The sequence below is a fragment of the Rhinopithecus bieti genome, unplaced genomic scaffold, assembly GCF_001698545.2.
Source record: "Rhinopithecus bieti isolate Rb0 unplaced genomic scaffold, ASM169854v2 scaffold_21726, whole genome shotgun sequence".
NCBI lineage: Eukaryota > Metazoa > Chordata > Mammalia > Primates > Cercopithecidae > Rhinopithecus > Rhinopithecus bieti.
In genome coordinates this window covers 106,858-128,649 of record NW_016811100.1, presented here as the reverse complement: position 1 = coordinate 128,649, position 21,792 = coordinate 106,858, and the positions used below count along the sequence as shown (strand labels likewise).

Below are 21,792 nucleotides of genomic sequence, written 5' to 3'. Positions count from 1 at the left end.
AGAAGAATAACTGTCTTGGGCCACACATAAAATATACTAACACTGACAGGTGATGAGCCAAAAAAAAAAAGCAAAAAAATCTTATAGTGTTTTAAGAAAATATATGAATCTGTATTGGGCCTCATTCAAAACTGTCCTGGGCTACATGCAGGTTGTGGGTTGGACAAGCTTGGCCTACGTTAACTTCTGACAATCAGGTCCATATTCTCCACTCGGTGTGCCATACTAACTTAGAAATGTATACATAAGATTCAAAGAAAAGGAAGAACGCTGTTGTTTAGTATCCTATACTAAAAACAACTGTTTCGCTAGTTATCTTAGAACTGAGTCATGCCTAAAGTTGGCTAGTTTCAAATCTATTAAGCAAAGAGCAAATTTGCCTCTATAGGAGGTGGGGAAGAGAGCTCATCAAACAGGCCAGAGCAGTGGCTCACACCAGTAATCCCAGCACTTTGGGAAGCCGAGGCTGGCAGACTGCCTGAGCCCAGGAACCAGCTTGGGCAACAAGGCAAAACTCTGACTCTACCAAAAATACAAAAAATGAGCCAGGCATGGTAGCGCATGCCTGTAGTCCTAGCTACCTGGGAGGCTGAGGTGGGAACATCACTGGAGCCAGGGATTTGGGGGCTGCAGTGAGCTGTGATTGCACCACTGCACTCCAGCCTAGTCTACAAAATGAGACCCTGTCTCAAAAAATAAAACAAAATGTTACAGTTATCAGGACCAGCATGAGTTACCTGTTTCACCTATCATTATAAAATAGAATATGGATAGTCTTAATGACAGTAGTTGCTAACAAAAGATTTCAATATATCCACAAAGTAGTATACCTGTAGCTTACTTAAAAACTATTAGTTAATAACGTTATTCATGAGCTCTATCTTTGATTTGGTATTTTAAAAACACACCGAACATAAGGATCAACATGCTATAAATGGTAAATTAATAATGTCTACAGAAAATGAGCAGTCAGTAGCTAAAAAGATTCATTAAGCAGTTCGTTGTGAAGAATGACTAGATTTCCAATTATCTGTTTCTTCATATTTGACTAATTTATAGTTAATGGGCTACAGCCACAGAAGAATAATCCAGCTAGATTCTTCAGCTTTCAGAATATAAATATAATTTTAAACAAATAAAACCCTAAATAGTAAGATTACCTAAAGTTTTTAGCTTTTCACTCATCTTAATTTTTTTCCTTTGCATATTAATAAAATGGAAAATCATTATTTTAAATAATAACAGCTAATATTTGTTGACTATTTCTTACCAGTAACTATTTCATTTACTCTTTACAACTGAGGAAGATATAAAATGCCCAGTGGTACTTTTTCTCAGTTAATAATTATAGGAAAGTCTAAAGCACTTTCACATTGCCGGGCACTTTAATGCTTTACATTTACTAACTCACTGCTCACAGTAACTTCATGTAATTGGTACTACTACTATTCTCATTGAACAGAAAGAGAAACTGAGACATGAAACAGAGAAGTGGCTTGCATAGCAAGTTAGCAGCAGAGACTTGATTCAACTTCCAGCAAGCTGAGTCAAAGTTTCTGCTCTTACATTGCTTGGATACTGTCTCTTAATTGTTTCATCCTTAATTACAATTGAAATCTTAAAAACTACTGTCTTTCAGCATGCTAACCACTTCTACAAAGCTGGGTAATATTTATTTTACTACACATACTTTTAAAAGTGACAGAGACAAAACTGCATAACAACAAATCCAGTTTCACGGATTTTAGCATCATCACTAGTAGATTGGATGGACCTTCTAGCATTTTCCATTTAAACTACCCAAAACTTTTAATGCTTCTCATCCCTTTTATAAAACTTACCAATAGTAAGGTCATGCACTGGCTGAAACCTCTTGTCTGTAAACTGTAGCAATAAGCATGATTTACCAACACCTGAAAGTTAAACAAAAAATAAATGAGACAAAATTCACAGAAATTAAGACACTTTACAAAAAGAACACGGAAAAGAGGCAGCCAGTGATTCTGGTGCACTGTGAATAATCTACCATGATTTCCTCAGTACTGTAATTTCTTGCAAAATAAGAAGACTAATGATTTAGGTGGAAGCTGTAAACCAATCTAAAGTACACTTGCTTTCTTACAGTCTAAAGTTCATTTCTTACAATCTAAAGTACATTTCTTTCTTACACATTCAATATTTCAATGTGAAAGACAAATGTGGCAGCTAAACTCATAGATGACAACTAACCAGGTCCTCCTGATAGCCTCTACTACGGTAGTGTTTTTGCGCACTTTTGTTTTTTGTGTAACAGTGAAAATATTTAAAGCATAGTAATAGTTCATTTTATCATACTCCCCTATGAACAAACAAATAAATAAGCTAGCAATAAGTGTCTGAGATCTACTTTTCTGGGAAAAGCTCCTTGCTCTGTTTTCTCGCTAATTCATTTCACGAGCAAATGGAATCTGAATTGCATTCCTTCACTCTATTAAAATTGACCCCATTAAGGTCATGAATATAACTTCCACATTTCTAAATTCAAAGAAAAATTTTCTATATTCATCCTACTTGTCCTCTAAGGAAAATTGGATACTGAATACCATACCCCCCTCTTACTCATTTTCAAGTCCTCTAAGAAACACTTCCTCATCCTCACACTAGACAAAGGCTGCTTAATTGATAGCATCCTACACTTCTACAAAATACTAAAAGCAGTCACCATTCATTCATTCATTCATTCACTCACTCACTTACTCAAAGTCTTTATTGAATGCTAAGTATCACTACACTAGGACTTTAAAATACAGTAATGTGGAAAACCAATATGGTTCCTGTGTATGGAGTTACAGTCTAGTTACAGGTAGAGAAATTAAACAAAATGAATACCGAAATAATATACTGTATATGAATAATTTGAAATAATTATAATGACTGATCTGAAAGAGAATAAAGTGTTATGAGAAAGGGTAACAAACTTAGTGCTGTGGCTCAAGCCTGTAATCCCAGCATTTTGGGAAGCCAAGGTAGGCCTTAAGCCCAGGAGTTCAAGACCAGCCTGGGCAACAGAGGGAGACAGTCTTTCAAAACAAAAAAAGACCAAAAAAAAAAAAAAAAAAAAAAAAAGGGGGGGGGGGGGGGGCATGTGTAGTTTCAGTTACTCGAGAGGCTGAGGTGGCAGGATAGTCTGAGACCAGGAGTTGAAGGCTGCTATGATCACCCCACTGCCCTCCAGGGTAGGTAACAGAGTGAGACTCTGTCTCAAAAAACAAACAAATGATATTTAATTTAGACAAAAGGAATGAAGAAAATCTTTTTTTTTTTTTTTTTTTTGAGACGGAGTTTTGCTCTTTCACTCAGGCTGGAGTGCAGTGGCATGATCTCAGCTCACTGCAACCTCTGCCTCCCAAGTTCAAGCAATTCTTCTGCCTCAGCCTCCCAAGTAGCTGGCATTACAGGCGCACAGCACCAAGCCTGATTAACTTTTGTTATCTTTAGTAGAGACAGGGTTTCGCTATGTTGGTCAGGCTGGTCTCAAACTCCTGATCTCAGGTGATCCATCCCCCTTGGGGTCCCAAAGTGCTGGGATTACAGGTGTGAGCCACCATGCCTGGCTGGGATAGAGAAAATCTTTCTGAAGAAATGACAGTGAAAAGAAACTGGAATTTCAAAACATGTGATCTTTAGTTTTCTTCTTCGTTGTATTACAAAAGGCCCAAAGTCAAATTCATTTTATCCAATTTTAACTCTTTTGAACAGACTTTCAGGTGTAGGACAGAAGACAAAAGAACAGTGTTTTAAGTTAAAAGAGTTAGTTATCAAGTATACAAAAGAATTTACTCTATGTCCTGAACCTAGCATGAAAGAAAATCATCTTTTAAAAGGTGTGAAAGTTCAAAATAGGTTAGCATTTATTTAATATCCCCAATTTTTTCATGTGGTATAGAAAAAATATATGTAGTTAGAAATCACAAGTTTTCTTGAGGGACTTCAAGAATCATCTAAGAGTTTGGTAATCATTTAAGTGACAGAAGAACCAGAAAACCCTTTCCCACTTCACAAGAGAATATGTATCACTCTAGTAATACTAATCTTATTCTAAGTGTTGGTTAAATACAGAAAATGCTTATTTCTTTGGTTCCTCATTTTCAGGATTCCATATTCCAGTTCAGGCTGGCCACAAACTCTTGACCTCAAGAGATCCTACCACCTTAGACTCTCAAGGAGCTGGGACTATAGGTATGTGTCACTACACCTAAGTTTCCGTGTTCTTAAAAATCTTTTTTTAAATTTTAATTGACACATAATTGTACTTATTTATGAGACAGTGATATTTCCATACAAGTATACAATGTGTAATGATCAATCAGGGTAATCAGCATATCTGTTCACCTCAAACATTCATCATTTTTTTATGTATGTTGGTAACATTCAAAAATCCTCTCATAGCTATTTGAAAATATACAAGAAGTTATTAATCATAGTCACTCTATAGTACTATAGAACAGGAGAACTTATTCCTGCTGTAATTTGGTACCTGTTAACCTAACCACTCCCTATCCTCACCTTTCCCCTACCCTTCCCAGCCTCTAATACCCACAATTCTACTTTCTGACTTTATGAGCTCAACTTTTTAAGCTATTACTTATTGTGGATATGAGAACATCCAGTATTTACTTTTCTGTACCTGACTTATTTCACTTTACATAATGTCCTCCAGTCTCATCCATGTTGCCACAAATGACAGGATTTCATCCTTTTTTATGGCTGAATAGTATTCCATCGCGTATATTTACCACATTTTCATTATCCACTCATCTACTGGTGGACACTTAGGTTGATTCTACATCTTGGCTATTGTGAATAGTGCTGCAACAAACATGGGAGTGCAGATATTAACACTACTTTGATATAATGATTTATATTCCTTTGGATAAATACCCAGTAGTGGGACTGCTGGATCATATGGTAGTTTTATTTTTAGTTCTTGGAGGAATCTTGATATTGTTTCTCTTAGCGACTATAATTTAAATTCCCACCAGCAGTGTATAAGAATTCTCTTTTCTCTGAATCCTCACCAGCATGTTATTTTTTATCTTTTTGATAATAGCCAGTCTAACTAAGATGAGATGTTATCTCACTGCGGTTTTGGTTTGCATTTCCCGGATGATTAGTGATGTTGAGCATTTTTTCACATACTTGATGGCCATTTGTGTGCCTTCTTTTGAGAAATGTCCATTCAGATCCTTCCCTCATTTTAAAATCATTTTTGTTTTTACTGTTGAGTTCCTTGTATATTCTAGATATGAACCCCTTGTAAGACAGTTTGCAAATATTTTATCCCATTCTAAAAGCTGTGTTTTCATTCTATTGATTGTTTCCTTTGCTGTGAAGGATTTTAGTTTGATTAATCCCATTTGTCTATTTTTGCTTTCGTTGCCTTTTTGTTTGCTTCTTGTGCTTTTGAAGTCTTATCCATAATATCTTTGCCTAGATCAACGTCCCGAAGCATTTTCCCAGCATTTTCTTCTAGTAGTTTTATAGTTTTGGGTCTAGTTTTGAAAGACCAAAGTACTTCACCCACTTTGAGCTAATTTTTGTATATGGTGAGAGACAGGGGTCTAATTTATTCCTGCACATGGCTATCTAGTTTTCCCAGCACAATTTATTGAAGATAAATACATTCGTGCCCATAAACTATATCTATATAATGTATCAGTCTACAACCTCCTTGAAAATAATCTCTTCTGGCTTTGTCAGGTTACAACTATCTCCTTGATGTCTTAATTCTGTGACAACCAACTCCTCTTCTTCCATGTAACCCTGAAAATACTGGAGGTCTTCCTTAACACTCTGCACTCTACCTTTCGTTACTTGTCACTTGAGAGCACGAATCCAGTCCTGTGGCCTCAACCTATGTTCTTCTTTTTGTTTTTTTTATTTTGAGATGGAGTCTCGCTCTGTCGCCTAGGCTGGAGTGCAGTGGCGCGATCTCGGCTCACTGCAACCTCCGCCTTCCGGGTTCAAGCAATTCTCCTGCCTCAGCCTCCTGAGTAGCTGGGACTACTGGCGCACACCGCCATGCCTAGCTAATTTTTTGTATTTTAGTAGAAATGGGGTTTCACCATGTTGCCAGGCTGGTCCTCAACTTATTTCTATAAATTAGTCAGTGATTATCAAAATCCACCACCTTAACTTCACTCCAATTATTTCCAACTGCCTACTAAACATTTACACTTCAACACCTTCAGCTCCAAAACTCAGACTTCTGGAACCGATTTCATTCTTTTTCATTCTCTTATTCATCATCCTCCCAATCAACCTGTGATTCACCCTACCCATGACAGAAGAGACCAAAACACAGCTTCTCCTTCAGTATTTCCTAATCTCTGGAATTGTTTCCCAATGGATCATACTTAAAAGAAACTTGGAATCATCCTTAATTACTCCTCTTCTTTCATCATTCAGCTCTAGTGGTTCATCAATCTCATCAATTCTCTCCGACAGTCTTCATAAATTCCATGCTCTAGCCTCCTCTGAATCATCAGTGCTCTAGTTCTGGTTCTCACTAAGAGCCAGACCTTTCGTCCTTCAGCCTTTCTAATCTATTTTGTAAATCACTGTGAAAATGTCTGCTAAAATGCAGATATAGTTAACTCACTCTCATGTTACACTGACTAAAATATAAAAATTCAAGATCTTCAAAATAGTACACAAGGTCCTTTTTGAGCTGAAAATTATTACTCTAAGAGATTAATACTATGACAACACAGTCCAAAGACTCTACAGTTAGCAACAACAAACCATCTCTTGTCCCCTGAAATGATATCACATCTTTTTGCTGGTACCTTTTACAAAGGAACTTTTCACCTCCTGGCAAATTTAAATTCATGCTTTAAGACTTAACTCAAAGCTTCATATACCCTCTTTGGTAGAACACTCCTGTTCCAAAGATTCTACCAATCCCCAAGCAGAACTAATGGTTTAGCCCCGACAATCATATACGCCAATGAATCAATCAATTTCAGCCTTGGGTTCCCATAATACTTTATACACGCCTCAAAACCCTGATTAGAATCCCAGCTCTGTCACTTATTAGCTGTAACACAGGGTACTTGACCTTTCTGAGCCTCAGAATTCTTGTCTATAAAATGGAGGAAATCTCTACCCTCAATGAACTGTTGTAAGAAGCAAATGAAATATACAGATATAAAAGGGACCCTGTACAGTACTGGTAACCTGAGTGTGTCCTGTTTATAACAATTATTTGAGCTATACACTTAGGATACATGCATTTTTCTATGTGCCTAATATACTTCAATAAAAATGAAAACAGCAAAATGACGATCTTTTTGATGCATCAATTTGGCTAGGCCCTACCCTAGTTATGCAGTCAAACACTAATCTAGGTGTTGCTGTGAAGGCATCATACATATAATACAAATCCATAATCAGCTGACTTTAAGTGCGACGGGGGCTTCCCAGAGAGAAGAAATAATTCCACCTGTGGATAGCAACTTTAGCCATACCTGTGGGTTACAGCCTGTCCTGAGGATTTCAGACTTACTTGTCTAGCCCCCACAATCACATAAACCAAATAAACCAATCAATTTCAATTTCAACTCCCATCTCTATCTATCTAATCACATGCACACATATATCCTACTGGTTCTGCTTCTCCAGTTGGACATTGACTTTTTTTCACTTTTTCTTTTTTCAACCCCTATCTTTATTATCTCAGATACTGAATCTTACAAACAACTATCACCATTCAAAAAGCACAGTGTGTAGAACGGAAAGCCCTCAAATAAAGCTATTATTTTTATTAATTGTATCACGCTTTATAGGCTCTCCCATAACAGAACGTGACCCCCAAGTCACATAGTATGTGAGCTCTATTAGGACAGAAATCACTTGCAAGAGTGTGTCCCTAGCACACAGCAGGTACAAAGCAAGCCTCTATCTGTCCTCATATCTTTTTTACTAGAAAACTTGTCTAAGTTGTTGACTGATAACAGAGAGAAAATTTGCACATACAGCTAATTCTGAATTTTCCTTACTACCTCTAGAAGATGGGAGGGGTTTAGCCAACTGTGTAACTTTCCATATATCATTTCATCTTTTTGGACATAATTTTACTATATGTACAGAGAATCACAGAATTGAGCCAGACAATCATCAAGTTTCTTTCTAACTCTACTAATTGGCCCTGATGATTTATTACTTAGAGCTTTAACATTTTAATAACGTTTTCTTCTCATGGATAAAGTTAACCTCTGAGTATCTGTTTAAATAGAAATGGAAAACAATGAATCCATCATGTCACAAAGTATACTAATGAAGAGAACATAGAGAACTTTTTTCCCTACAACTTATAAGAGTGATAGGTCACGGAGCATGGTGGTTCACACCTGTAATCCCAGCACTTTGGGAGGCTGAGGCAGAAGGATCACTTGAGACCAGGAGTTCTAGTTCAGCCTGGGTAACATAGCAAGACCCCATAGGTATTTAAAAATTAGGCCAGGCGTGGTGGCCCATTCCTGTAATCCCAGCACTTTGGGAGGCTGAGGTGGGTAGATCATGAGGTCAGGAGTTCAAGACCAGACTGGCCAACATGGTGAAACCCCGTCTCTACTAAAAATACAAAAATCAGCCGGGTGTGGTGGCAGGCACCTGTAATCCCAGCAACTAGGGAGGCTGAGGCAGGAGAATCGCTTGAACCTGGTAGGCAGAGGTTGCAGCGAGCTGAAACTGTGCCACTGCACACCAGCCTGGGCAACAAGAGCGAAACTCCATCTTTAAAACAAAACAAAATGAAAACAAAATCCCAGCTACTCAAGAGGCTGAGGCATTAGAATCGCTTAAACCTGGGAAGTGGAAGCTGCAGTGAGCCGAGATTGTGCCACTGCACTCCAGCCTGGGCGACACAGCAAGATTCTGTCTCAAAAAAATAAAAATAAAAATAAAATAGAAAGGCATGGTAGCGCATCTTGTGGTCCTAGCTACTCAGGAGGCTAAGGAGGGACGACTGCTTGAGCCTAGGAGTTTGAGGTTGCAGTGAGCTATGACTGAGCCATTGCATTCCAGCCTGAGTGACAAGCAACACCCTGCCTCTAAAATAGAATAAAAATAGTAAAAATAAAAGATGTACAGCTTCTACTGAATGTCACTTTTGCACCACTGCAAAGTTGAAAAATTGCTAAGTCAAACCATCATAAGACAGAGACCATCTGTAGTTATCTTTTTAGTGCCTCAGTTTCCTAATCTGTAAGAAGTAGGTTAGTAACACCTATCTAATAAGATAATTGAGAACATTAAATAAGTTAATCCATTCTAAGTCTTAAAACAGTGTCTGGCACATAGTAAAGTTTCAAAAAAGAATTAAACAAATGTTTGTTGCTACCATCAATAGTAAACCACTATTACTATGTCTGTTTACACTTTAGGCTCCCTAAAAGCATGAACCATGATCTATTCATCTTCAGCATTAGCCACATGTATCTCCAGTGCAAAGACAAAGGCTCACAAACTTGCGGAATGGGGTGAAAGACTATAAACTTGTTTCTTTCCCAACATGTGTGCACAAATGTGTATGCGTATACAGGAGAGGGAGAGAAATAGAATCAGTTGCAGGGTGTTAAATGCTATGGTAAAAAGAAAAAGCAGAGCAGGGCAAGGATATAGGACCCGAAATGCTGGGGTAGGGGGAAGGAGGACGGTATGTTACTAAACCAGGTAGTCTCTCATGGAGAAGGTGAGATTTAAATGAACGTTTAAAGGAGATGAGGAAATAGGCCAGTGGATCACTGAGAGAAGAGTATTATTCCACACCAAGGAAACAGTTTAGAAGAAAAGTTCTAAGGTGGCACATTTTAGAGACACTGCAATAAGGCCAACACGGTTAAAGCACAGGAGGCAGGGAGAGTCATGCCCCTAAGAACTAGGATATAGGAATGACAGGGACCTAATCATACAGAACCTAAAGAACTCTGTAAGTTTATTGAGATAAAATAGGGGATTCACTGGAGAGTTTTCAGCAGAGGAGTAAAATAATTTTACTTAAATTCTAAAAGGCCTACTGGCTGCTACAATGGGAACAAACTTATAAGTAGAAGCAGACGAAGGCAGAAGCAAAGAAGGCAGGTGTGGTGGCTCACGCCTTCCCTAGCACTTTAGGAGGCCAAGGCAGGTGGACTGCTTGAGCCCAGGAGTTCAAGACCAGCCTGGACTACATGGTGAGACCCTGTCTCTACAAAAAAATACAAAAAACTTAGCCAGGCATGGTGGTGCACACCTTAGTCCCAGTTACTTGGGAGGCTGAGGTGGGAGGATCACTTGAACCTGGGAGATGGAGGATGCAGTGAGCTGAGATCGTGCCACTGCACTTCCAGCCTGGATGATGGAGTGAGACCTTGACTAAAAAAAAAAAAAAAAAAAAAAAAAAAACCGTGAACCAGTAAGGAGCTTTCTCAATAAGACAAGAAATGGTGACTTGGACCAGGGTGGTTGCACTGGAGGTAGCTCAAAGTGACTGATTTCGTGAGGCAGAGCCAAGAGAATGTGTTGACAGTATGAATTATTTGAGAAAGAGAAGTGAGTTAACAATGATTCCAATGTTTTTGCCTGATCAAACAGTGAGTTCAGTGAGATGGGAGATGTAGGTAGAGCAGATTGAGAGTGGACAGGTCATCAGTTCCAGTTTGGTTATTTTGAGTTGAGATGTCTATTAGTCTTCCAAGAGACAAAGCTGAGTAGACAACTCAATATGTGAGTACAGATTTCAAGAAAGACGTTCAGGATGAAAATAAGCCACATGTAAAGAGGATTCAGCAAAAAAAAAAAATAATAATAATAATAAAAAAGACTGACACATAGCCCAAGTTTGTTATTTAATTACAGAATTAAACAGAATGAGAATAAACAAAAATGGATTTTGAGTGAAGGCTGGCAAATTCCAAGAAACTTTTTTTTTTTTTAAGAGGCGAGGAACAAATAGAAAGCCTGGATTTTATCAGTCTTTTCCACCAGCACCACCCCAACAAAAATTCTGGAAAAGGAAACGGAATCCCCTATAAACAGTTATTTTTGCTACTTTTCTAATAGAAATGGAAAATTAAAGAAAAGCAACTATCTAGTCTTTTAAAAAAATTTATGCTGGGATCTCTGATAAAAACCCAATTTGAAATGGGGAGAAAAAACTATCTCCTGCCAATGGCTTTCATTCTGCACCAAGAACAAGGCCTGTGCACATCCTCTCCCTTTCTCTCCATGTAGACAGACATTCCACATTACAGATGCCGTCCTTTGTCACTCCATGTGAAGTAGCTCCAATCCCCAATCATTTTCTACCCATTAGTAGTTTTCAATCCACACCAAAAAAAAAAAAAAAAAAGACCCAAAAAACAAAAAACAAAAACAAAAAGCAACCCAAGCTGATGCTCAGGCCTCACACCTCCAGAGATTCTGACTGAATTGTGTAGTCGTTAAAAGCACTACCTGGGTGATCTTGGATAAACTACTTGGCCTTTGCACGCATCACTTTAAAAAATGAGGATAAGAACAATACATACTTCACAACAAGAGTTGTGAGAATTAAACCAGTTAACATATATAAAGCACTGAAAACATGTAGGAAGCACTATGTAATAACTTACCAGTATTATTATTTAATTTAACAAAGACAAAAATCCAACAAGGATCACCTCTTCACTTGAAGCTTCCTCTAGATGTCCATGTAGTTTATCCTTTCTTTACATCTTAGAGAAGTACTATATTCCTTTACCATTCAAAACTAGATCTCAGCCCTCTCTCCCTGTTTGGAGATCTAGCAACTCGTTTTTCTTGCATCTTTATTACCTGCTTCTCCATGGAAATCTTTTGACACATGCATTCAAGTCTCCCATCCTCGAACACACTCAAGAGAAGGTTGGTCAAGTCTTGTACATCAAATTCTCTTAGCTATCACAAATAGGAAATATCACTAACTAGAATCTTAAACCTGATAGAAGGTTTGAGAAGGCTTAAGAAAAAAGAGAAAGTCCAACACAAAGAATTACCCTGAGATTTTGGAGAGTACCTGTACAGATGACAAAGGTTATTTATTTGTTTTCCTAAACAAACAGAAAGCCATGCGCTCCCTCCACCTCTTCTAGTATTGCTCTGGATGTGATCTTTCCCTCAATGGACTTCAGAACACTTTATCTCTGAAACGATAATTATTATGTACTAACTTTTATCTTACACTACAGTTATTTAAATGCCTGTTTTTACAACATTTATAAACAAAGTTCCTTTGGGGCAAGATCTGTATTCCTATTCATCTTTTCATCCTCCAAAGCACCTAGAATGATCTGTTCAGCTAGTATTGATGAAGTATTTGTTTAATGAATAAAAACCAGATGTGCAAAACATTGTTTTTTAAGGCCTCATGTGGATATCTTGGATATACACAGATCATCACCACTCTGTCATTAATTGAAATCACTACACTTATTAATGCTGCTATTAGAGTTGCTACCATATCTTACCTTCTTCCTTTACTCAGGGTCGGAGTCACTGTCCCTCAGTAGGACACCATTGTGAGAGCTGAATATTAAATACCAAGTCAATGAGATAACAATTATGAGTAGTACTCATTAAAAATCAGATTCCTGGTCGGGTGTGATGGGTTCACACCTATAATCCCAGTGCTTCAGGAGGCCAAGGCAGGAGGACTGAATGCTTGAGCCCAGGAGTTGGTGACCAGCCTGGGCAACATGGCACCTCTACAAAAAATAGGCTGGGTATGGTGGTGCATGGGAGTAGTCTCAGCTACTTGGAGGATGAGGTGGAAGGATCACCTGAGTTCAGGAGGCTCAGACGTTATTGTCCCACTGCACTACAGCCTGGGTAACAGTGTGAAACCTTGTCTCCAAAAATAAAAATTAAAAAAAAAAAAACAGACAGATTCCTGAAGCCCCATCTCAGAGATTTAGTATGTCTTTGGTGGGGCCCAAGAACTAATTAAGTCCTCTGGTCATTTTAAGGCAAAGAGTCCTTACAAGTAGGTGCTGGGTATTCTACTGAAGTTCATTTTCCTTGTCCTAAACCAACTTCCCACTAATTGCAAGATTTGTCAATATTAGTGATGATTCTATTTTTACAATCACAAACCAAACAGCTTTAATTTAAAATATGTGAAAACGAGGTCAGGCATGGTGGCTCACAACTGTAATCCCAGTACTTTGGGAGGCCGGGGTGGGCAGACTGCTTGAGCTCACGAGTTCAAAACCAGCCTGGGCAATATGGTGAAACCCCGTGTCTACCAAAAACACAAAAAAAACTAGACATTTTGTAATTATATTATAAACTGAAAAATCATGAAACATGAAAAAATAAAGTCTGCCCTTTTCAAACAGAGTATTAATAAACAACAGGCTTTACAGTTGTAACACCAGTGTTCAAATTCATCTGGATAATTTCATAACCTGTGACCTCAGGCAAGTTAGTTACGGAAACTGAGCTCTACTTCCACATCTATAAAATTGCAAAATGAAAATACAGGCCAGGGGCTCACACCTATAATCCCAGCACTTTGGGAGGCGAAGGTGGTAGAATCACTTGAGGCAAGGAGTTTAAAGACCAGCCAGGGCAACATACGGAGACTCCATCTCTATTTAAAAAACAAAAAGAAAAAAAAAAGGCACTAGGGAAAAAAAAAAAAAGAAAATACAGCATTCCTATTTCAGAGGAATGTCATGAGGCTCAAGTGATAAAAGTGGTAGCATTTTGCAAATTTAAAGTTTTAATACAAATGTTAAACTGAGGATTCTTCAAGATGAGTACAGCTAAGAGAGCATTATCTCCAACTAAACTCACCTGACCACATTAAAAAACTTAAATGAATTGGGCTGGGCATGGTGGCTCATGCCTGTAATCCTAGCACTTTGGGAGGATGAGGCAGGCAGATCACCTGAGGTCAGGAGTTTGAGACCAGCCTGGCTAATACGGTGAAACCCTGTCTCTACTGAAAATATAAACATTAGCCAAAATAGCTTGAATCCGGGAGGTGGAGGCTGCAGTAAGTGGAGATCACACCACTACAGTTCAGCCTGGGCAACAGAGGGAGAAAAAAGAAAAAAAGTTTTTTTGAGAAAGCGTCTCACTCTGTCGCCCAGGCTGGAGCGCAGTAGTGCGATCTCAGTTCACTGCAACCTCTGCCCCCCCAGTTCAAGCGATTCACCTGCCTCAGCCTCCCAAGTAGCTGGGATTATAGGCACCCGCCAACATGCCCAGCTAATTTTCGTATTTTTAGTAGAGACAGGGTTTCACCATACTGGACAGGCTGGTCTTCAACTGAACTCATGACTTAAAGTGATCCACCTGCCTCAGCCTCCCAAAGTGCTGGGATTACAGGCGTGAGCCACCATGCCCAGTCATCACTCTCTTTTTAAACAGAATGATTTCGGGATTGTTTTCATGCTGTTGGTTTGCCATATATTATCCCCTTGCCTCCAAGAGAATAATCTTCATTTCATCAGCTACATACTCTCTGGCGGTTTACTGTAGTAAACTGGATAATGGCCCCCCAAAAGATATGTCCAAGTCCTGACCCCAGAACCATGAATGTGACTTTATTTGGAAAAAGGACCTCTGCAGATGTAATTAAGGATCTCTAGATGAGCTCATCCTGGATTGAGGGTGGAGCCTAAATCCAAATGACAAGTGTCCTTCTAAGAGAAAGGCAGGAGACAAAGACACAGGGGAGAAAGCAAAGTGAAGGAAGACAAGGATAGAGAGTACAGTTCTGCTGCCAGAAGCCAAGGAATGCTTGGAGCCACAACAAGCTGGAAGAGACAAGGCAGGATTCTCCCCGGAGCCTTCTGAGAGAACGCATCTAAATCAGGTGTCTGGCCTCAAGAACTGTGAGAGAACACATTTCTGTGATTTTAAGCCACCAAGCTCATAAGTTGTTACAGCAGCCCTAAAAACCTAATACACTAATCAAGAGTCATCTTTCATTCCTAAGACTCTTACGTTGTTAGTTTCCCAGTTTTGTCGATTCTGTCTATAATAATTCCTACTGCGATCAGTAAGTTACTCAAACACAAGAAATACTGAGTGGTATGGGAAAAGGAAATTGGGAATACGGAGCATTTATCTGAGAAGGCTGTCCAGTGAAAGCTAGGAGGGAAGAGAAGAGACAGTTATTCAAAGAATATTAATTGAATGCATCATGCCTACTATATTTCAGGCATCAAGCTTGGTAATAAAAATAGTTTCCAAGAGGATGTAGCTTTAAGAACGTAAAACATCTTTCTCCTGGAAACTGCAAAGTGTAGAAAAAAGTATGCTAACAAAGCTGAGAGTTGCTAAAGAATCAATTAAAAAAAGAAACAGACAATATGAAGAACTAACCTTCTATCCTCTTTCCCTTGATGCAATCATCTACTACTATGTCTGTTTCTTTCTTTTACAGTATTAAAGTACACCCAGTATTAAAACACTTCTGGGATGAGACCAAAATCACAAAAATGAGTAAATGAGACATAAACTCAACTGAAAGCCTATGTTCCCATATGTCAGTATCTCTTACACATTGGGGCTCTGCATACATTTATTCAGTGTTCTTTCTTTTCCTTTTTTTGACGGAGTCTCGCTCTGTTGCCCAGGTTGGAGTGCACTGGCACGATCTCGGCTCACTGCAACCTCTGCCTCCTGGGTTCAAGCGATTCTCCTGCCTCAGCCTCCCGAGTAGCTAGAACTACAGGCACATGCCACCATGCCCAGCTAATTTTTTTGTATTTTTAGTAGAGATGGGGTTTCACCGTGTGAGCCACAATGGTCTCGATCTCCCAACCTCATGATCTGCCTGCCTCGGCCTCCCAAACGGCTGGGATTACAGGCATGAGACACCACACCCAGCCTATTCAGTGTTCTTCCTCTAATAATAACCAGCGACTTCTTTTGTCTACAGCTACTCATCTTCAAGATTTAACTCAAGTGTCATATCCTGGAGGAGGCTTTCCATAACACACACCTCTCTTTACAAAGGTAGAAGTATCTTCCTTTGTATTCTCCTGTTTTTTATTAAAATTTTTTTTTCTCCTGATTTTTACTTATTTTTGGTGGTGGTGGTGGGGGGGTGCTGCTGCAGGTCACATCTGATTTTTTCAAAGATGAAAATTATCTGGCTGTGAATGTATAATTTATTTAACTGTCTGGTTTCAGGGGAAAAACACAATAGCCTCTTGTCAACGCCAGAAGAGAAAGAACACTGACAAGTTTCTGTGATTATCTCACTCAGCATGGGTGTGACATGGACTCCAGGAAATCAAATCTAGACCTGTGTTTCAATCACTAGATGAAGTAGGCCTCATTGAAGGCCTAGACTTTAAAAATAGACTTATGAAGAACTGTAAGCGTATGATGTATTCAGAAACTACTTACTAAGCACCTTAAATGGATACACAATGGTTAATGGAGTTCTGTTCTTGTCGCCCAGGCTGGAGTGCAATGGTGCGATCTTAGCTCACTGCAACCTCTGCCTCCTGGGTTCAAGCAATTCTCCTGCTTCAGCCTGCCGAGTAGCTGGGATTACAGGTGCCTGCCACCACGCCCAGCTAATTTTTGTATTTTTAGTAGAGATGGGGTTTCATCACGTTGGCCAGGCTGATCTGGAACTCCTGACTTCAGGTGATCTGACCACCTCCCAAAGTGCTAGGATTATTCTTTATCCTGCATTATTTATGAAATCTCTTTACTTTTTTTTTTTTTGAGACGGAGTCTCATTCTGTCGTCCAGGCTGGAGTGCAGTGGCGTGATCTCTGCTCACTGCAACCTCCACCTACCAGGTTCAAGCAATTCTCCTGCCTCAGCGTCCTGAGTAGCTGGGATTACAGGTGCGCGCCACCACGCCCAGCTAATTTTTATTTTAGTAGAGACGGGGTTTCACCATGGTGGGGTCTCATCTCGAACACCACTGACCTCGTTGGATCCACCCACCTCGCTCCCCGAGTGCTGGGATTACAAGCGTGAGCACGCGACCGGCTCCCAAAATCTCTTACCTTTTAACTCCCTTAAAGTCTAAATTTTCCTTAGTTCACGTAATGTCCTTTTGTTGTCGCAGGACACATCTAAGAAACCATATTACAGGCGGGCGCGTGCTCCAAGCCTGTAACCACGCTTTGGAGGCCGAGACGGCGGACACGAGGTTCAGGAGTTCGAGACCATCCTGGCTAACACGGTGAAACCCAGTCCTACTTAAAAAATACCAAAAAAGTAGTCGGTCGAGGTGGCGGCGCCTGTGGTCCCAGTACCGGGAGCTGAGCAGGAGAATGGCGTAACCCGGGAGGCGAGCTTGCAGTGAGCTGAGATCCGGCCACTGCACTCCAGCCCGGTGCGGACAGACGAGACTCTGTCTCAAAAAAAAAAAAAAAAAAAAAAGGAAAAGCCATATTACATTCTAACTGTCAGGCCTTCTTAAGGTTCCTCTTGGTTTTAACAGTTTCTCATGCTTTCCTTTTTTTTGATGTTCTTGACAGTTTTGAGGAGTACTGATTAGGTATTTTGTAACATGCCCTGTGTTGAAATCTGTCTAATTTTTTCATGATTAGATTGGGATTATAAGTGTTTGGGAGCAAGATGACAGAGAAAGATTACCATTTTCATCACATCATATCAAGGGTACATACTATCAATGTGACTGATCATTGTTGATTTTAACCTTCATAACATGGCTAAGGTAGTCTGTCAGGCTTCTCCAATGCAAAGGAACTTTCCCCCTCTTTTCCATACTGTATTCTTGGGAAGGAAGTTACTATGCACAGCCCACACTAGAAGAGTTGACTTCTGTCCCAGAGTTTTCACATAGGGAAAAGTTTTTTCCCTATTGTGTCTTATATAATGTCATCTCTCATCACCATATCCAATCTTCTGCCTTTCCATATTGTTTTAACATTACCATGTGTAGGCATTACTTTTACATTAAAAAAATGGGCCAGGCATCGTGGCTCACACCTGTAATTCCAGCACTTTGGGAGGCCGAGGTGGGCAGATAACTTGCGGTCAGAAGTTCCAGACCAGCCTGGCCAACACGGGGAAACCCCATCTCTACTGAAACTACAACAAAACTAGCCAGGTATAGTGGCACACACCTGTAATCCCAGCTACTTGAGAGGCTGAGGCATGGGAATCACCTGAACCTGTGAGACGGAAGTTGCGGTGAGCCAAGATGGCGCCACTGCACTTCAGCTTGAGCGAGAGAGGGAATCTGTCTCAAAAAGAAGAAGGGAGGGAGGAAGGGAAGGGGGCAGGCAGGAAGGCAGTATTTGAGGTATACACTTTTCAGAAATGGAAAAGTGCCTAAAATTATCTTCATTTTTAACACTTTTTCACTCCCTATGATATCCTTCACTAAATCCTGATCATTCCAGCTCTCATCTGTACATACCACTGGCCTTAGACAAGGCCTCTAGGAACCCCTTCTCTGGAACATTTTAATTACCATCTAACTATATACCCGTACCCTTCTAATCTATCCTACATGTGACTGCACCAGGAATGGATGAGAAAAAAAGAGAATGGATGAGTCAGAAGAAAAGGATTACATTTAACATCTAGTGTGTCTATGCCACTATATTACAATATGAATATATATGGTATTTGGTTTTAAAGTTAATTATAATTCTAGTTGTATAATCTTTCTTTTAAAAATTTCAATGCATTCCACTGTCTACTCTCAGAATAGAGTTCAAACTCTACCTTAACCTGTCACATGTACCTCCCTAGGTCTACCATGTTTAATGGATTTATCTTTCCAGCCTTATTTCTCATAACAGCCTGACACAGGGTCTATACTAAAGTTAAACTGGACCATTCATATCAAGGACAGTACAAGGTGTGGAACTTAGCAGACAACTGCCTTCCTGTTTACTCCTATTTCTATATTTTGATTTTTTACCATTTCTACTTGTCAGAACCAGTTCAAATGTTATTGTACCCTATTTTCCAAGGAGGAAAAAGGCATTCCCCTTCTTACAAAATGCCACACTTTCTTGCAGTTCCTCAATCAGAGTCCTTATCATATTCTACAAGTACAGCTAGATTATAAACCCCTTAAGGGTAATGACGCATCAAATCTACTTTTTAAATCCTTCACAATTGTACTTAGTCCTACGTTTTATATTTGGTGAACTTACACCTTCTTCATTTCAAAATACAGGACCAATTTAAGAGATAACAAATATTCACTGGACTAGATTTGAATCCTGTGTATGACACTGAAAAAGTTGCTTCAGGTCTCTAGGTCTTGTTTGCTTATTTGTGTAACGGTAATTATACCACATCTTATTCATCGGTTATTGTGAGAAATAAAAGATAATATGTAATAAAAGAGATAATGCATCTAGGAAAAATCACTTCTTTTTCCTTTCCAAATACCTAAAGACAAGCTCACTTTATCTGCTAAGGCCAAATTGCTCTAAACGTACATACTTGATTAAGCACTTATCATATGGTACTTTTATTATCAATTTACATATCTAGCTTTACTCCTCAGGAGCAGCAACATTTGCCTTTTTGTATTTTGAAAACGACCTTGCACAGTGGACTGGCTTAAAAGCAGATGCTCAGGGAATGAATTAATATATCTCATGCTCACTGGAAAGATCACAAAGTAACAGACTATTCTATCAAACAACTCTAGCCTACATCTCAAGAAAAAAAGCTACCAATTTCTAAAAAAAACAAAAAACATTCAACAGTGGATTTTTCAGATGGGAAAATGATGCTAGAGAATGAAAACATGACTGCATTAAATTAGAGTTGTATCTATATTATTATCTGCCCCAAGTGTTATTTTCCTTTGAAAAGGTAGTGAGTACACTCATGTGCCAGTTATCAATTGACTGCCTTTTTGCTCCAAATCCACCCTTCACTGTCCTTCAAGTGAGACTGAAACCTTCCTACCTTGGCAGGGCACAGGGCATGACAGCTTCATCAGCACTCAGCAACCCTCTATGGCCATCTGCCCCTAGCACTCCTTCAGGTTGCTTTCCATGGAGTTCTCAGGCCACATACACACCATAGAAGGCTTCTCAAGCAGCTGTCCAGCCCATTTTAGTCCCTTAATGTCTCTGACATCCAGTAGGCCTCAGCCATGCCCCTCCAATGAGGTCTGAATGTCAGATCTGTTCCTTCCTTCCGTGCTCTGCATAGCCTTAGAGGTAGTGACTACTACCCTAACTGCTGTTACTACAGTCTTCAGAATTCTCTCTACGTCTCAGCCAATTCCCCCATTACTCTAATCCTACGTTACAGTTAAGGATTGTTTACATTAGACTTTCTCTGTTCAAATTCCTGTGTAGTTTCTGTTTCCTAATTGAACTCTAAATGATACAACTAGCATGAATAATAATATCCTTCATTAGATAAGCCAAATTTAATTTGGTAAAGTTGAGGGTATTTGAATATTGGTAAAATTTAAATTTTCTTAGGAAAGACATAGTTTCTCTTTAAGTGCAGTATTTTGGCAAATACAAAGCTAGATATGATTTAAATCTTAAAAAACTGGAAAACAGAGCATTCAATAATTTTATTAGGGAATACATTACAGAGATACTAAATCTGATAGCAAGTAAGAATGTGGCAAAAATGGCATCCCTATTCCTTTCTTCCTCCCAACTCGTGGAACTTTCCTCACTAGTTTATCTTAATAGTGGAAAATGGCTAGAATGTTTAAGAAAAATCAGGAAGAATAAAACTGGGCTATATGGCCAGGTATGGTGGCTCATGCTTGTAATCCCAGCACTGGGAGGCTGAGGTGGGAGAAATGCTTGAGGCCAGCAGTTTGAGACCAGTCTGGGCAACACAGTGAGATCCTATCTCTATAAAAAATCAAAAATTAGCTAGCCGTGGCGGTGTGCACCTGCAGTCCCAACTACTCAGGAGGCTGAGATGGGAGGATTGCTTGAGCCAGGGAGGTCAAGGCTGCAGTGAGCCATGATCATGCCACTGCACTCCCACTGGGCAACAGAGTGAGACTCTGCCTGAAAATAAACAAATAAAATAAAATAAAAACGAAAACAGTTATAAATACCTCTTAGAATTGTAGGATGTCAGTTTTGTTGGAACTAGAGAGGTCCTCTGGTGTGATGTGTTTTAGACAGCCATACTACTAGTCAGGTCATGAAACCAATTTAGTGGATTGGAACTAGCATTAAAAAAGAATTAGATGGGCCAAGGGCGGTGCCTCACGCCTGTAATCCCAGCACTTCAGGAGGCCAAGGTGGGTGGATTACCTGAGGTTAGGAGTTCAAGACCAGCCTGACCAACATGGTGAAAAACCCTGTCTCTACTAAAAATACAAAATTAGCTGGGTGTGGTAGCACATGCCTGTAATCCCAGCTACTTGGGAGGCTGGGGCACGAGAATCGCTTGTACCTGGGAGGCAGAGGTTGCAGTGAGCTGAGATCATGCCACTGCACTCCAGCCCAGGCAACAAGAGCAAAACTCTGTTTCCAAAAAAAAATTATAACAAAATAACAAATATGTATACGATTAGAATAAGCACACTTAGAAATTTTTGTTTTGGGATGGCCGAATAGGAACAGCTCCAGTCTCCAACTCCCAGCGCGAGCGACACAGAAGACTGGTGATTTCTGCATTTTCAACTGAGGTACTGGGGTCATCTCACTAGGGAGTGCCGGACAATCGGTGCTGGTCAGCTGCTGCAGCCTGACCAGCGAGACCTGAAGCAGGGCGAGGCATCACCTCACCTGGAAGCGCAAGGGGGAAGGGAATCCGTTTTCCTAGCCAGGGGAACTGAGACACACA

At 39.7% G+C, this 21,792-nt stretch overlaps 1 protein-coding gene across 1 annotated transcript in view; it reads right to left on the bottom strand.

The window, feature by feature from the left end:
* Window positions 1–21,792, bottom strand: part of RAB2A (RAB2A, member RAS oncogene family) — a 106,406-nt gene that overhangs the window by 61,166 nt on the left and 23,448 nt on the right. The window contains exon 2 of the mRNA XM_017893476.1: window positions 1,842–1,913. Within this exon, the coding sequence (XP_017748965.1) occupies window positions 1,842–1,913 (72 nt within the window). The remainder of the gene's footprint in view (window positions 1–1,841; window positions 1,914–21,792) is intronic.